The following is an 18,765-nucleotide window of genomic DNA, read 5'->3' as shown; positions in this document are numbered from 1 at the left end:
CTCCGTTGCCGCGTGGTGGTTCTCGAGATTTTGCATAGTGTTTATAGGTTGTAGGTTGATGTGGCTTCAACAGCAAGTGTTACAAAACATCTACATTTGAAACCTTGAACAAGTGGCGATACCAAAATTGCGGTGAATCCAGAGTATTGTGCTGAATCATTGACTTCTGAACAGGTGTCTTAAAAACAAGCATTTATGCGGACTGCAAGGAAATTCAGCCGAACAAAAACGCGGATGGAACATTTTAGCCAATTTTGGACTTGCTGCCATCAGCAGGAAAGTGGATGTTTTTTTTTTTCATGGATAAGAGTTTGTCTACACTGGTTAAATTATTGCATGATTCATTTGGTTTATTTTACTTCGCATTTCTGCCACACTTGGCTAATCGCGAGGATGAGGATGAGTGATGATATGGTGAAATTGATGAAATAACACTCACAAAGAACATCCATGCCCAGGCCAAGATTCAAACTCGGGACTCCTGGTGTCGTAGCGCACAGTGATAACCACTCCGCTACAACAGCCAGCTGTGTGAATTCTTCTTACATGGTATATTACCATTGACGAGAACTGACATCGTTGATAAGCGTTTACCTCTATTTTATTATATTTTCAACATCTCTCGTATTTACAACAGTGTTCATTTTAAAAACTAATATTTGCACATTTTTAAAAGTCACTCTAGTTTGTGGAAAATACTGACACCGAAGCTAACACGTGCGCTGGGAAGGAGGAGCAAGTGCTGGCGAATAGAAAGTGGGCACCGTGCGCATTAACACAAATTTCGGTAACTTATTGGCCACACCTACTTCGTTTCAAAGCTGGAAACAGAATAATGGTGAAATAATCATACTGCTTCCGTCCCATCCAGCAGCAGACAAGAATGACACGCAGCCACAAGAGGGGCACAAGCATACAAGTTCCCCTTCACACAAGTGTCTAAACTTAACAAGAAAAATTACACAAAATAAAAATTGCATAATCAAAATTTGATAGTAACAAAATTAACATTAAGCAAAAACTTAGTGATGCAGAAAAGAAAAATATTAACTTACGAGATCAAGTTAAGAAACGATTGTAAGAAATAGAAACTGCGTGAATTATTAGGAAGTCACAAGGCTCGCATTACATTTCCCAATTATTTCTCAAAGAAGCCAGATTCTACATATACAGGGTGTCTAAAAAAAAATCCTAGTTGGTAAAAGACCAATAACAGTATGAAAAATCAGGAGATCTCATTGCTTTTATTGAACATTCTACTGACTTTAAGAAACGTTAGTATGTTCTATGTTACAATTACTGTACACTCGTACCTGTTAAAGGAGGTTCAAAGTGTCGTCCTTCCATCTGGATGCAATACTGTATGCGATTCCACATTGAGTTTCGAATTCTTTCGAAAACCCTCGGATCATTTTGGAATTGGTAACAAGCATGTACAATTCTCTGTTCCAGTTCTTCAACCGTGTCAACGGGAGTGTTGTACACTACGCTTTTCAGGTTACCCCAGACACAAAAATTCAAAAGATTTAGATCCGGTGACCTTGGAGGCCATGGTACAGGCCTGCCTCAACCTATCCACCTTCGATGATATCTGTTTACAAAATGTAATAAATGACGGCTTGTAACCACACATTTGCACACATTATTAGCATTTTATCAACTAGGACAAAGTTTACAAACAAAGAAGTCAGTGGATGCTTGTAATCACACATTCGAGATTATCTCGAAAACGGCTCATTTGTAGACCCATGTTTACTGAGACTTCTTTGCTTCTCTTATCATGTACTTTCACCTGTGTCAGTTTGTGCTATTACTTATGAAACACCCTGTAGATTACTAGTTGATATGTGTCATTTAAATAACCAAGTGAAGTATGACTCCATTTCTCTCCCATCCATTGAAACTATTTTAAATATTTCATGCAGCTTGACGACTTACCATCTGCCTTTTACTAGGTCAGGATCTCTGAGGCATGTAAGACAAAAAAGAGCATTCTTCATACCAGCAGGAAACACAAAAATTTAATTATCTTCTTATGGGGTTCAAGAATTCATCTGCAGCACTAAGTAAGGATATTCCCATGGTTTTTAATGGCATCGATGAAAACTAAGTGTCAATATATTTTGATGACATCACGTTAGCAAGTAATTACATTCCATCACTGCTTGATACATTCACAAGATTACGTCCAGCACAGTTGCGCCTAGCACCTCGAAAATGTTTATTTGGTTATACAAAAATCCTAGCCTTGGACACGTAGTCTCACAAAATGGATTTCAAATATCTCAAAACGTACGGCAGAAACTAGGTATGGTACATTTTCCTTAGAAGCTTTAGAATGAGTTCTGAGTGCAGAATGTTTCATTTTTACCTGTTAGGAAAAACCTCTTAATCTCGTAACAAACAGCAAGGCACTTATGTTTCTAAATAACAAAACAGCAATGAATAGTAAAATGACACTTTGGGCTCACTTTCTATAAGGAATACGACATCATACTTCCATCTAAAATGGAAATGTAACACCCTTGCTGATGTCATCAGTTGTTACACACAAAAGGCAGAAACAGAAGACCAAGATCTGTATGAAGAAATGTGTGTAAATTACTTGGAAGAAGTAAAGTAAAAGTAAAGTGTTCCCCTGTGCATAGCACCACGCCATGAAGGCGTATAGGGGGTGTGGGGGTAACGCCCCACACTTTTTTGATCCGGTCGTGAGTGGGGGTGATGTGATCAGAATCACGCCCCTGACCGCCTTTACCCCCAAGGGTTTCCCCCAGGTACCCATGTTATTCGATGCTGGGTGGGCGCCGGGGCCGCTTCCACCGTTAGAAAAGTTCCCGGATTTGAACCGGCCGGGGATCGAACCCGGGACCTTTAGCATGGTAGTCAGACGCGTTACCGACTGAGCCATCCAAGTTTTAATATTATAAAATTACAACAGCAAGACCCGTATTATTCCAAAATTATTGAACATTAAACAGGTCATTCCAACACAGACCCAAAATTGGAAAGAGTGTCATACCAATATCAACTTATTGACAGCAATAACATACAGACAGCTGAGATGAACAATTTTGTTATAGACACAGTTTTTGATGATGGACAAAGCAGAGACGATTGGAGTTTAGTAAGCATGTGTGTGGGTGCGTGTAACAGCCCTAGGCAGAACAACACATGCCAATGCACGAGGTTTGTGTTTCCAGGAGTCGCATACAGTCCAATAAATAAATTAAAAGGGTTCCAGCGTAGTGTTCTTTTTGCGGTGCTAATTACGATGGCCATTCAACGAGGGCTGTCCTAATTATCATCGTATAAGTATGCATATGCAAGAGAAAAATGAATCTGCTCTAGAAGTCTTGCTTTGTATTGTTGATTTTCTACTATCCGCATCTTGAATGTGAACTTTACTACTACTTTATGCTAGGGGGAGGGGGTAATACCACCATCATCCACTCACTTCTGCATCCAAATAAAGATTAATTTATTTCTCAATTGAATGAATTGACACAGAGTCTTTAGCCTTAGTTATTGATTATTGAATTTTCCAAAGATTTTTTCAACAATTTTTCCTTGTCCTTCGAATGTATAAATAGATACTGTATTGCATTAATAATTACAATGCAAGGCTTTTGTTAATCGACTTTGCAAGTCATAAAATTCTCTTCCCCTGGTGAAAATATTTACTATTAAGCAACACTGCAGGGTGCGGTTTTCCAAACATTTACTTTGGTTGTACTGCGACACTCGGTCGCCACCTCAGTTGAACTTTAACTCTCAAACAAGTGTCTCACTCTATGTGAACAGAACTTAACATGAAATGCAAAGATCTCTAAATAGCATACGTGGAAGACGTAGCAATAAAATAGGTATGGAACTAGAAATCCTTTCCCTAATGATTAGAGTGATTTGTCAATGTAGTTACATAATAAGAAAAAAATGCCTGTTTTTTTACTACACTTGCATAGGTGCTACAAGAATTATATACTTATAAAAAAACAGGCAATCAATTAATTTCTCTTGGGACGATCTGACATGGATTGACTACGTATTTTGTAAACTAATCTCAAGTCCTTTCATATTTATGGACACTGTTCACATATTAAAAACATTATCTACATTTGTGACAAAATTCATTTGCATTTTTCAAATTTGTTTGTCTGCCCAATATTATCTTCATTTGTGAGAAAATTTCCTTGAATCTCAAAATTTGCTTGTCTTTTGTGTATGTCTGTCTATGGTGTTATAGGAATAGTGTTTTACCATGTATATGTACAGTAGCTGTGTAATGTTACAGATTCCTTTATAATTTCAGTAACAATAATAGTCAGCATGAGAATTGTACACTTCTCCATGTACCTTGTGGGAAAGCCACTGGTCCATATGATAGTTACAGTAAGTGATACACAGCAATTGTTCACTTAATATATGAATACAGTAACAGTACTAATTTTCTCGGTTCCTAGAAGAGAACACACTGTACATTTACAGTAATGTCTACTGCTTCAAGAGGCACAAATTTCAATCAGAAAGTAGAGGTCATTAAATGCAATATTTATCCATGATATTGGGAAATTGCCATCAAATTATTTCCAATCAAGAGTGGCTATTCAAATGGCTGCGTGATCATATACGTTGAACTCTGACAACTGACAACTACTTAACTCTACTGTTGTAGAGAGTACAAATAATGTGTTTCATTTATACTGATAAAGTCTTATGTAAAACAACATTGACAAGAACTTCTTAGAACTAATAATTACAAAAATGCAATCTTCTGTTATTAGAACTGATCACATACGGAGCAGTGAAATTAAGGGAAAGGTTTTTGTTTAAAAACCGCAGCCCAAAATGCAACAATTTCCTTCAAATAACTTGAGAATTCACACCACTACACATCAGACAAAAATAAAAGTGTGCAGGTGAGTACATTTGTTGAAAATTTTGTATGGAATTAGCACATGATCAAAAAAGAAAACAATTTTATTACTTGACTCAGCAAATCTTAATGGAACATGTCAACTTCAATTCACGTAAAAAAATAATATGGAAACAGGGTTTTAACCTGAGATGTCTCATTCATTTATAAAAAAGATGATAATTGAACACTTTGTGACAGTTCTGGATGAAAGCTTCTTCAAATGTCTGGATGATTGTGCAACCATCCATTTCCATTTAATTTTGGGGACTGATCAATATTTTGATTTCGTAAACTATATGCCTCTGTTTCAGATGTGACATTTTTCATAAGGTGATATATTACCTACTCCAGTCTTGCAAACTTCACCAAAATTTATCTGAATTCAATTTGAAGCACAATTGTAAATATTCTCCAATGATTTCTTTGAAAAGTTTCTCTATTTTCTCTGTTTCAATCTTTATTATAAACATTGTTTACAGTATATCAACTTAATTTTTGTTGGATACTCTGAACTGATGCTAAAAAGAAAAAACTGCGACTATAATGATTTCTGCACTCAAAAAAATTTGCAGGGCAGTCACATATCTTTGAGGAATTTACAAAACAGAAAAAAGCTTCTTTCTCTGTTGAATTCATCCACATCTTCTAAGAAATTATTTTAGTGCAACCGATCTTTTACTCATTGATCACACAACACAATGAATATTTGTAATGTTGATTAAAATATCACAGGGTTACCAGATATTCTCCAATTAAATTATCCCTGTCTTTCCCAGGTTTTCCAGGGACATTTAGTATATTTTCCACATTGGAAATTAAGCCTCTCCAAGACAAGTTACACAACCCTCAGTCCTAAAGAAATTAAATGTCTTTTCTTAGTTAGCATTTATGTGTCCATGTAAAAGAAAATACTGAAAATTGACAGAGAGACACAACACAGCATCCACCCACTGCTTTGCTGTCCATTTTCTGTGACTCACATTAAGAGAAACTTGAGTATTTATGTAGTATTTTTTAGTACATCGGTTTAAGGAACATCATTCTTATTTCCACATAATGAATTATAGAAAGTATGATTTCCATAATTATTACATATATTGAGACTTGTGTTTTCTATCTTTATGTTTACAAACCATTCACAAACAATGGTACATGTATAAATTTCACTTACAATATGCTCACAAACATTTGCTATACTCATTTCCCTTCATCCAATAATACACTCTGATATTTTCAAAGGCCTTAAGAGAATTGAGGAACCCAAAACGTCGCCGAAAGTCACGTATGCGAGTGCACAAGACTTGGCCAAAAGATACATCGAAAGTGCATGGGTCTTACCAAATTAGTGCTGTAGTACTTGGTGGAATGTGTTTCTTCTCATAGAGTTCTTAAAGTACACAATCCATAAAACTTTTACTCAGAATAATCTATATAAAAAAATATTTTCCCAAATGTATAATTCTTTCATAATAAATAAAATAACCGATGGCGCACCAGCTCATGAGGGTGAGGACCTACCTACCTATAGATCTCACGCCATAACTTGAGCTCTAAGGAGAAAGTATTCAAGTTGACTCCAGAGGCAGTGACAACTCTCATAATGAGTTCTCTGCCCCTCAAAAGCAGTGCTTGGAAGTGCACTAATTTCTTGCCATTCCAATAAATGTTACCAGAATGCCTGATAACTAAGAGCATTTCTTGGCAAAGTTGTATATATACAGTAAAACTTCTCCTAATGGACACCTCTGAATAGCAGAAACCTCTAAATTACGGACATTTTTAAATTCCCTGGCAGAAATACATGGGGTTTAATGGCAATATTACTTCTCAATAACGAACGCAGACACTGAAAACTACCTCCCCAATGCAAATAAAACTTATTAATAATGGACAGCCTGAAAGAAAATGGTCACAATTCCTGGAATTCGATACAACAATGGCCAGTATTTCGAATTAGCGAGCACCGTTTCATGTTACACCAAACATATTTCTCTTTAAAAATGCAGACAGTAGACAGTATTCTTTATGGTTATCTTGAGAAGTGTGTGTCACTTCTGCTACGAAACGCAAACGACTGACTTTAAAGGAAAAAGTTCAAGTCATCAACGTCTACGAGATAGAGAAACTTAGTGTTAGAGACATGGCCGTGCAGTTTGCCGTTTGGAAAACACAGATCGGTGACATTTTAAGAAACAAAAGTGACATCCTTAAATTGTGGACTGGAAATGAAAATCTTTCTTGTAATCGCTCATTTCGAAATACAACATGCTTGAAAGTTGACAACTTAACACTTGAATGATTTTGTGATGCTCGTAGCAACAACATGCCTGTGAGTGGACCTCTTATTCGTGAAAAAGAACTTGAAATCTCTAAAGAATTAGGGTATCATGAGTTTAAATCATCTGTGGGATGGCTGGACAAGTTCAGGATTAGGCAGAAAATCTCTTTTCAAAACGTCTGTGGCGTTATGTTCGTAAAGTACGTACTGTAATAGGGTTATCCTATTGTGTAAAATCCTACACTTTCTTCTGAATAGTGGACACTTCTTAATAACGGACATTTATTTTTCCCCCAGGCCTGTCAGATATTGAGAAGTTTTACTGTACTACGTTGTTTTAATTGACAAAAACTTAAATGGACCTTCTAGCCTATTACAGCAATGTTTGCTTTGTACGCTGCTCTTCTCCCCATTTCCTTCTCTCCAATTTTCGTAATGGAAGTTATTGTGTTAAAACGTCTGTCCATCCCTCCGACATCATCAATGCGTATATACGTTATGGTATTCTTGATATATATATATTTTCTCAAAGGGTCCAACATAGTTTACTTGCGAAATGCCACAAGAAACTGCTCTACATCGATGATTGCCATTAGACGCCTCCTTTTCCACTTGGTCTTGGTCTACAACGTCTTCGTCACATTGCCACTTTTTGGCACCATATGATATTTGTTTATGTATGTTTCGTCTGAATAGCACATGGCTCTCCCAGTGTTTCCGCAGTCATGAATATCTCACAAGAAATCGGCAAGCATTACAATATCATTTGGTTTTCCCGTCTAACCCTTCCTAGTGGAGTCAGTTCTTTAATAAAGAAAGCAAAGATCACATTTCCATAATATGACCCCAAATTGAAAATTGATTCTATCTCGCAACTTTTTTGACAGGTGTAGGCACAGTATTGTCCACAACATAAGAATCTTACGAGACTTCTAATAACACATTTTGATGGTTTGTGGCAGAGTGGTTAGCACAGTGCACTTCGACATCATAGCTCCAGGGTTCGAATCCCAGTCCAGTCATGGGTGTTCTTTGTGATCGTCCCTTCATCAGTTTCGTCATATTATCAGTCATCCTCATCTTTGCGATTAGCCAAAAGTGGCAGAAAAGTGAAGTAAAATAAATAAAATCGATAAATGAATTAATAACCCCCTTTATACAAATTGGATTCATTGATTTGGTTTATTTTACTTTGCTTTCCTGCCACTTTTGACTAATCGCGAAGATGATGATGAGTGATGACAAGAAACACACAAAAACAATGCCATCTAAAGGCCAGAATTCAAAAGTGGGGCTCCTGGCATCATAGCGTGCTGTGCTAACCACTCCACCACGGATATCTTGAGTATCTTTGGAAACGACGCTTGTGCTTCTCGCACATTTCTTGCCTTGCTTCACAATGCAGAACCCCCTTTTTCCAAATTATGCAAAACTACATCTAAACTGAGTGACCAGTTAATTGTTTACATCTGTAGATGGCAAAATTGGAATTTTGCTGCACCAGCCTGCCGTTTTCTTCTCAAAATGCACATGGCCCTCTCGGATTTCCATTTTCCCCAGAGCTCAAGTTGTTGCACAAGGCCTATAGAGGGAGATCATCAAACCAGTTACGGGGTGATGTGTGGTAAGCACGACGAGCCCTCAGTAATTGTTGTAGATATCAATGACTGAGTTGTGTTTACTCATCAATTGCTCCCCAATTTCCTCACGATGGTGGGTGGCCACCAGTCCCATACACAGACCGAAATCTCAGCAGAAAAGTTGTAACGCTTTCCCCAGGAGACTCACTCTATGCACATTACGTAGCTGGAGCCCAAAGCCTGAAGCCTTAGATTGGACAGTCATGGTGCAGGATTCTTTCATAACAAATGCAACATACATCAGCACTGAACAAATTTTCATGTAGACAGGTTTAATTATTTTGCTACAGAAGCACTTAATTACCAAGTTGTGGATGAAAAATATCAGCACATTGACATTTCTTTCTTATTTGATAACTAGATGCTGCAGTGGAATGACAAATTACTGTTACAATTACTACAAATAACTACATTTTAAAAATTACTATGCATTGCTAACTCTACAGTGAAAATGTTCACAAACAGTTCTTATTAAGTCTTTTAGGATGGCAGTATTTCAGGGAGATTTGTCTCCATTATCTGACAACAAAGTCCAATATTCTATATTTGTAGCCAGATGAAGAAGATCTGAGAATTTCTAACATGTAATATACAATTGCTTGCTAAAAGTCTTCAAACAATTTGTATTGGTGCACATGAAATACTCTACCTAAGAGTATGTTATTTTACATTAGAAGGTAATGATGCAGTTTGTCCACAAGTTAAAAAAATATATATATCTGATAACAAAATTGCATTAGTCATGGATTTGTGCAGAAAGTTATCAATGCAAAATTCAAAGAAAAGGAAATCTATTATAAGCTAACTAGTACCTAAACAATGTTAAAAGATAAAAAAATTACTACAAAAAAAGCTACTTGTTGCGGACATAGAAATATTTTTAATGTGGAAGTCAGCAACCACCAGCTCCAGGTGCAGGATGTCCACCATTACAAAATTATGTACATAAATATGTAACAATAATTGATAAAATATGTACCTAAATATGTATTATCAAAAAGATATGTAGCTAAATATGTAGTATCAAAGAATATGTAATATTAATAAATCGAGTATCAAAGCCATTTCAAGAAATCTGATGGATATTTATTTTATTTGAACATATTCAATGTAATTTTAAGGACATAAGTTTCATGAGAACATTTTGCATGAAAATTATTTTTTACAACTTGAACACACAGAGGGGTTAATTCTTTAAGGTTTTCAAATATCTACCTTCTGTGTAGATGATTTGTTACACGTTAAATGCACAAAGGGCAACTATGAATTGTTGAATGTTCATAAAGATAACCTATGTAAATGATTTGATCATTTTTGAACAATGAAATGTTCCCTCTTCACTATGAATACTTGAATGTTTTGTAAGATTTTGTTTATGTACATATGATTTGTTACATGTTCAACACACACATGGCTTCTCGCCAGTGTGAATTCTTACATGTGCAACAAACTTTCCTTGACATGCAAATGATTTGTTACATGTTCAACACATAAAAAGCATTTTAAAAGTATAAACTGTTGAATGTTCATGAAGATACAGCAACTATGTAAATGATTTGATTGATGTTGAACAAAGAAATGGTCTCTCTCCACTATGAATTCTGGAATGCCGTCTAAGAGAATACTTCTGTTTAAAGATTTCTTATACGTTGAACAAATGAAAAGTTTCTCTCCACTATCAAGTCTTGAATGTTTTGTAAGATTTTGCTTATGTACATATTATTTGTTACATGTTCAACACACACATGGCTTCACGCCAGTGTGAATTCTTACATGTGCAACAAACTTTCATTGACATTGACATGCAAATGATTTTTTAGATGTTCAACACACACATGGCCTCTCTCCAGTATGAGTCCTTACATGTTTTGTCAGAGCATGCTTCTGTGCAAATGATTTGTTACATGTTGAACACACGTAAGGCTTCTCACCAGTGTGAATTCTTAAATGTGTTTTAAGATTTTGCTTCTCTGCAAATGATTTGTTACACGTTGAACACACATAAGGCTTCTCCCCAGTATGAATTCTTAAATGTTTTATCAGAGCACGCTTCTGTGTAAATGATTTGTTACACTGTGAACAAAGAAAGTGTTCCTCTTCACTATGAATTCTTAAATGCCATTTAAGATCGTTCTTTCGTGCAAAAGATTTGTGACAAGTTGCACACTTGAAAGTCTTCTCAACACTATGAATTTTTGAATGTATTTTAAGATTTCTCAACATTCCAAAAGATTTGTTGCATGTTGGACACAGAAAGTTTTGCCCTTCATGGTGAATTCCTAAATGCCTTGCAAGAACTTCCTTTTCTGCAAAGGATTTGTTACACGTTGAACACACAAAAAGCTTTTCCTCAACACTATGAATTCGTAAATGTTGTTTAACATATGCCAACTCTGCAAAAGACTTTCCGCATGTTTGACACAGAAAGGGTTTTTCTCCACTATGATTTCTTACATGTGTTTTAAGAGCTCCCCTGCGTGTAAATGATTTGTTGCAAGTTGAACACACATAGGGGTTTTTACCATTATGAATTCTTAAATGTCTATTAAGATCTGACTTATGTGCAAATGGTTTGTTACATGTTGAGCACAAATACGGCTTCTCCCCAGTATGTATTCTTAAATGTTTTCTAAGATATGCATTCTGTGTAAATGATTTGTTACAAGTTGAACACACATAGGACTTCTCCCCACAATGAATCTTTAAATGTGTTGTAAAATCTTCAAAACTATGAGTTGTTGAAAGTTCTTTAAGATGTGCCAACTCTGTGATTGACTTGTTGGTTGTTGAACAAATTGGATGAATTCTTGAATGTCTTCTAAGAGCTTCCTTCTGGTCAAATGATTTGTTACAAGATGAACGAACAAAAGACTTTTCTGAATACATATCACTATCTGTGCATTCTTGCCGAAAGTAACTTCTAATCAATGTGTGGCACGGTGATGACCTAGAAGAAGATATACATCATTAAAGGCAATTTATCAAGAGGAAATTTCATAAAAAGTGCAATGCTTTCACGAAGATTTACATAAAACATTTAATAATTTTCTCAACAAATATTGCCTAATACCAACTACAACACAATAAAGACCCATTAACGATTATTCTTAAGTAACAATGTTATATGTGAAACACAAAACAATTTCAAGTACTGAGATATGCTTAATAATATGCTACATTTTCCAAAAGAAAAGGTGTTTTTTCAGTAGAAGTCAATGTTAATATTTTATTAATAATATCTTTGAACAATTTGTTCAGATCAGGACAGTGGTCATGAAAATGAAAAAGTTGTGTTGAGGTTATCTCGATAAATACTCTTGTATACATGGCTTTTGCTGACTGAAAACTGTTTGTATTTTCTGATTCCCTAACTGATCTCTGTTGAGCTCCAATGCGATAGGGCTTTCATAAATCAGAATTAAATCAAGTAAAAATTTACAGTGTTTTTTAATAAGCAAAACAATTTCAAAGAAACTTTTGACAGAATTTAACATGAGATAATTAATCACAGTTGCCTTTCAGGTGAAAAAGTGGAGGGATTCTATTTTTCGCATCTGACCGTGTGTGAGTAGTTCTGATTGATTTGGTAAGCCAGTGGTAGTTACATTACAGCATCTTGAATGGGTATTGTGATCTGTAATGCTACTGTATTTCTTATGAAAGTAATGCAGCTTACTTAGTTTCTACAATACATTGTGTCAATTTGGATGTCTTCAAAAGCGGTACGAGAATTGATGGAAAGTTATATTTGCAGTCATGAAATGGCATTAATTTGGAAAGAAAAGTAAAATAAAAGAAAAATAAAGCATGCGTAACACAAGAAGAAACATCACAATGTGATTCTGGACTTCAGTGTTATTTATGTACTAGAGTTTATTTTTCTATGTTATTAGATTCTAAATAGTATCCCGAGAGATATTTTATACCAAGGTGACAATCCACATGTGTTGCTTGGAAGAGAGCAGTCAGTCAATGCAGCCTTTCGAATCGTAGGGACAGATGCTCTGACTGGACTGTTTCCTCAGGGAGATTTTAGACCAAAGCGGCATGTGACAAATGACATGGTGATTTCACACCAAAGCGACACGGTTCCTTTGGTCCAAGGCAGACTGGAGACCAAAGAGACACATGACACATGTCAGTTGGGAACGAGCCAATCAAAAGCAACGTTTGACACCATAGGAGCATGACGGGCCACACAGGCCGAAGTTTGGTTAATCAACAAGTGCTGCATGCAGCTTGTCACTTTGGTGCGAAATCTCCCTAAAGTAAGACACTCATACCGCATGTGCTGTTTGCACAGCAACACACTGCAAGCTATTGAAGAAATGGCATATTTTGAGAAATAAGCAATCAACAAAGTGACACATGCAGCTTATTGTCTCGCTTTGATTCGTGTCGCCTAGATCTGTTGTTCACACAATTAGCAGCAAATGCTTGCTAATAGATTGAAGGAATCGTGTGGTTTGTCACTTTGATGTGAACTCTTCCTGTCACGTCGCTTTGGTATGAAACCTCTCTTAAGCAGCTTTCGGACCAAAGTGATAAGTAGCATAAATGATGTCACTTGAAAACAAATCCTTCAGAAATAAATACAGCCTTTGCATTGAAGTGATGCGACAAGATGAACATGTCGCTTGTGTGCCACTTGGATTGTTTTCTCAAAGGCATGGTTCCTCATGCACAGGGAATCCTTTTTTAAAAAAACTGGAAGAGTCCGTGTCACTACCTACATCAGTGTGAACATCACCGTGTTGCTGGTCACATTCATCTAAAAGTTGCCACGTCAATGGCACTAAGGAAGCTCTTTGGGCTTCCCTTTATCAATTTCATATTTGTTATCAACATCACTGCAATTAGTTTAAAGTAGACGAAAAGCGACAGTAAATATTAAAAACACAAATGCTTCATTGTTCATTTCTTTAAAACAAGATATTTATGGCAATACCAATGAATCTTTTTGTGTAATTCATGCACAACAGTTCAGTTTTGGGAACATTCCATGCATATATTTTCTCCCGTATTAATTAAAGTGACAATATCAGAACGTGGTCAACTGTCTAGAATGTCCATTAATATCTTCACGACCACCCTGCAAAATATCATAGTTTTCGGATTCAAAGAAATGTTGCAAGAAAAAGAATCAGACATTGTAACAAAAACTCCATTTACTTCCATTATAAGCAGACGAATACCACGTTTGCATGCTGTCACCAGCACTCTAGAGGTTTTCATGTTCGAGTGCAACTGCAAAAGAGTGCAGAACCATGCTGTTTTCCATACTTCCTATTCAAGGTTGGTTCTGTAGTTATGTGCTGCATAAGTAAAGAAGAAATGTTGTAGACTTTAACAAAAAAAGGAAAATTGTGATTACTTCAGTATAAAACATGCTAATAAATGGTGACTGAGAGCTTTAAGTGAGCGACTTTGATCTCGCCACATACCTTTGATGGTATTTTTCCTGGTCTGTGCATGGGCATTCCTTCGGGGGAAATTTATCAATTTCATCATGCTCACTGTTGCGATAATCTAAAGGTGGCAGAAAAGTGACAATAAATAACAAAAATATAAATACACAATGAACAGTGAGCATTCATAATATGTTCTTCATGTACTGTAAGGCATTCAGGAGGCCGTTCATGGCAACAGTACAGGGGCTATGGGGACCATGGGGAAGCGAATGATGATGAAAATTATAGTTCAAATTTTCACCACCAAGTGAAAATGAGGCACGAGAATAACAACCAGAATTAGAAGATGAAAAACTTCATATTTAGTTTGTCAGTTTGGAAGTGTTCTGTCAACTTGAATGACCCTTTGGAAGTGTAAGACAACACAAGCAATGATTCAACAGCAGTATATTGTTCACTGTGCACCAGCTTTCAACTTGGTGCACAAAAGCTTTTTGTCGGCATTCGCATCCTATGGTCTCCAATGATTACAAAATATATCTTGACTGCTATCATTTATTATTATTTCATTCTTTAACCCTTAGACCCCAGGCCTATTTATGCAATAAGGCTTGAATACTGAGTCTGATTACAGCAGGAAGTATACCATTTAAGGTCTTAAATAAAAAAATATATATCGGTAACTACTAATGGTAGAGTTACAAATTATAGCTTTTTTACATTGAGTCTAGGATACAAGATCGTGACAATAAATACCAATTTTCATTTACCAAATAGAAGAAGAAGGTTTAAAAAATGTTATATTTTATACGAAATTTAAACTTTGTCAAACCCCTACATAGGCAATGCCAGGATGTTGAGGGTTCAAAATGGTACAGTCATGTTAGAAAAATTCCATGCGACAGATTTTTCTAAGTAAAACGTCTTACGAAATTAGCTCTGAAACAAGAAAGTGTTGTGAAATATACGATCCTCCAATCAGAGTGAAGTTCGATTCGGAGGAGCAGGAGGCGTCACTCACGGTCTTGTCCACAGGAAGTTCAACCAATGCAGCATTTTCAAACATGAGATAATGTCCCCATTGGTTAAATATTGTTTCAATAACGCGAATCAGCAGAAATATTGCACAAAAGTTTACTTGGATGGTTTAATTGCCTGTAATTGTTTCAAATTACTATTAAATTGTCCCAATTATAATTCACGAACTTAATATATGTATTCATGTATGTGTTTGACAATCATATATCACTCATTAGAACAATTTTCGCATTGTTTTCACTACGTGAGATGACATTTCATTTACATTTACAATAAAATTGTAGTTTGGGTGTGATACCAGTTTTCATTAATTAATTTAGAGATGCATTTTTTTGTTGAGTTAATGATTAGGTTAATTCGTTATTTTTTTTGCAGAAAGAGGAAACCACAGCTGAAAGAAAATACACAAATTGCATTATTGAGGTCAAGAGTTTGTTTTAACATAACTTTTTGCAACAATCAAATCAATAATGATTATCTTATAAATACCATATTTCATATAAATTTGTTTTAAAAATGGGGCGGGGAGCTGTTTGTTTAGTTTGTTTAAGTTCAGTGCAGAATAACAAGTGGAGACACATAGTGGTTCGTATCTCACTTTAAATTGTAGGTCCAGGCCCAATTAGCCTATCTGTGCATAAAGTGGACATGGACTTAGAATTCAGTAGGAAAATAACGTCGATCTAGTATTTTGGATTTTAGATGCGTTGAGACCACTAAAATTACAAATTCTTATAAGAAGAATCCTGTCCTCATATTACCATTTTGAAAGAGAGAGAATTAATTGTATAATATTTCGTTGTTAATTCCAAAGAAGACTAATTCAAATAGTAACTAGGGGAACGAATAAAGCTTACGAAAAGGTTTTGCCACCATGGGGGATTTGAACCTACGACCATGAGAGTGACAACCCAGTGCAATAACCACTACCCCATGAGTTCGTTCCTTCATATGGCATAATTATAAGTTAAGACGAATTCGTTCAATGTGCATTAGAAATATAATCCCCACTCGCCTCTTTATAAACAACACACCCAAACGCTCCTTTGTAGCCAATGAAATAAAGGTGGTATGAATGTCACGAAACATTTAAGCAAAATCTACTATATTTACGACGCAATAGTTTTACATGGAGAGGTTACAGCTTCGAAAATTGAGGATGTGGTTTGACTGTAATTGTAGAATACCCCGTAGGTATTGATAAGCCAAGGCTCTAGTGTGAACTCGATTCGTTCATTTGTAGTCACGTGCTCAGGAATTTGTAAAGAGGTATGTGAATATAAACATGTGTTAATGCTTATTTTTTAGACAGTGAACTCATATTTTAATATTTCTCTGTCCATCTCATTATCTCACTTAGGAACTAATTAGTATTGCAGGAGCAATACTGAAAAAAAATCTCACGTGACAATGACGAGAAATTAGATTTACGGAAGGAATAGTTTTCATATTTTAAAACCTCAAAGGGCCTTGGACTATCTCCCTTCCACAATCCTACCTAGAGGTGTGGAGATCTTCAACTGGCAACGATGTGACGTTGGTCAGCACGTCGAACCCTCAGCCGTTATAGAAGATATCTGAAACCAGGTTACACCAGTCACTCGTAGCTCCCCAATTTCCTCACGATGGTGGGTTGCCACCGGTCCTATACACATAACAGGCCAAGAACCCAGAACGACTCGAATCCATGCCATCCCGCTGCAGTCGAGTCCAAAGCACAGAGTCTTAGACCGCACCACTACGTAGGAGGAGAGTTTTCATATTTTGTTTCTTATAAATGTCGACAATGCATGAAATCTATTACGCACCAAAAATTAGTTAAAAAAATAGCCGGTTCTATAAGATTCGAACCTTCACTCAACTAGGCTGCTATTTTTAACAATTTCCCATTTTCTCACTCAATAACCTTCATTGAATGTTTGTCTTAAGAGTCGTTAGAAATCTTGTAAACCTTATTAATCTATCTGCTGTCTATCACAAATTTATTTTACAACCTGGAGTAGATTTTGATGTCTGCAATTTAGAACTTTACTTTCGTGGTTAAGTAATTCTCTACCATCTACTATAACAAATCAATCAAAGTCTACATATCTCATATTTTGTAAATGCGAAATGTCATTGTTAAATGTTACAAACGATTTCTCATTACACCGTTCGTTCCAGATTTAGCCACAGCATTCTGGAAACCAGAGTGAAATGTGTTTCCCAAATTAACAAGGTCAAGTGAACCCTTATCAGTTGTATTGGATGCCTGTGAACATGTTACTTCATACGTCATGGTACTGTGGTGGATTTCTTACCCTTCCTCTTTTACCTTGAACGGTAGTAATCCCCGACTGTGCACGACAAATCAATCACAGAAAAACAGACTGTCTATACTTTTTTCCGCGCTTAGAAGGGACTGCACTGTAAACACAAGGGCAAAGGTATTACGCCGCCAGGCTTCAGCGATTGGATGATCGTAAAGCTTCTGCTGCTTCCACCACGTGTGAGAGAAAGTTGGCGTGAAAGCAATGTTACAAGCTACGAGAAATTAAATAAAAAGGAAAACTATAACTATTCACAAGATAAGCAGAACATCTGTACTTAAGAATTTAATTTGAAGCTATAAAATGTTTTACTTGCAGAGTAAGACAGAAAATCGATTCCTTCCATAGATTCCTCCCCTTCACTGCTGGTGCCGCCGCTACTGCTATCAGCTGGATTGATAACAAGTCGGTCAACAACCGTGTCGCACATGTAATCTGATTCCCAGAAGCGTTCCTCTTCTTTCTCCACATGGTGTATAAACAATTTCCACATTTCAGCAGATACCAGCCTAATACCATCATGAAGCAAAGTTCTGACGTCACTCAATTTGAATGTTTTATTGTTCCGAGCAAATAACCCTTTACCTGGCTCCAAACGTGCTCTATAGGATTCAGGACACAATGATAAGGGGGGAGTCTTAACACCTTGTGGCCTTCCTGCTCAGCCATTGAATCCACAACAAACTTATCATAAACGTGATGAATGTTAGCCTCTTTTATCTCGTTTACGAGTTCATCTTTCACCATGTTTGGCCGGTGTTCGATACCTTTTGCATCCATCCATTCAATAATATCATGTTTAAGCCACTGCTTGTTAGGAATACGTTCCAACTTAACACAGTGATAGGATGCATTATCTAATATGATCACACTGTTCTGTGAAAGGAGAGGTAAAATTTTCTTTAACCAGTTTTTAAAAACGTCACCTGTCATTTCTTCATGGTAATCTAGTTCTTTTAGATTCCATAATGAAATCCCCACCCTCTAAAAATCCATCTTCAGTTCCAATATGCAATAAAATAAGGCGTCTGACTTTGCCTTTTCTTAGCCCTGTGGTTAATCCTGAGATGAAAAAAGTTTTTTAGATTTTACGGCAGAATCTACCCACACCTTAGAAACAGTATGACCTTCATTCGCCCACGTTTCATCAAGGAAATACAACTTTCGCCTC

At 36.3% G+C, this 18,765-nt stretch overlaps 1 protein-coding gene across 2 annotated transcripts in view; it reads right to left on the bottom strand.

Moving 5' to 3' along the window:
• LOC146001315 (uncharacterized) overlaps window positions 1–18,765 on the bottom strand; it is a 121,963-nt gene that overhangs the window by 19,591 nt on the left and 83,607 nt on the right. The window contains exon 3 of one of the 2 annotated variants that reach the window (XM_083138623.1): window positions 9,675–11,783. The exons of the other annotated variant lie outside the window; for it this stretch is intronic. Coding sequence (XP_082994749.1) covers window positions 10,661–11,783 — 1,123 coding nt within the window. The 3' untranslated portion in view covers window positions 9,675–10,660. Of the gene's footprint in view, window positions 1–9,674; window positions 11,784–18,765 lie in introns of those variants that run through there. 2 annotated transcript variants of the gene reach the window in all.

The sequence above is a fragment of the Lepisma saccharinum genome, chromosome 17 (assembly GCF_977018435.1).
Source record: "Lepisma saccharinum chromosome 17, izLepSacc3.1, whole genome shotgun sequence".
NCBI lineage: Eukaryota > Metazoa > Arthropoda > Insecta > Zygentoma > Lepismatidae > Lepisma > Lepisma saccharinum.
This window is presented reverse-complemented; position numbering and strand designations above follow the sequence as displayed.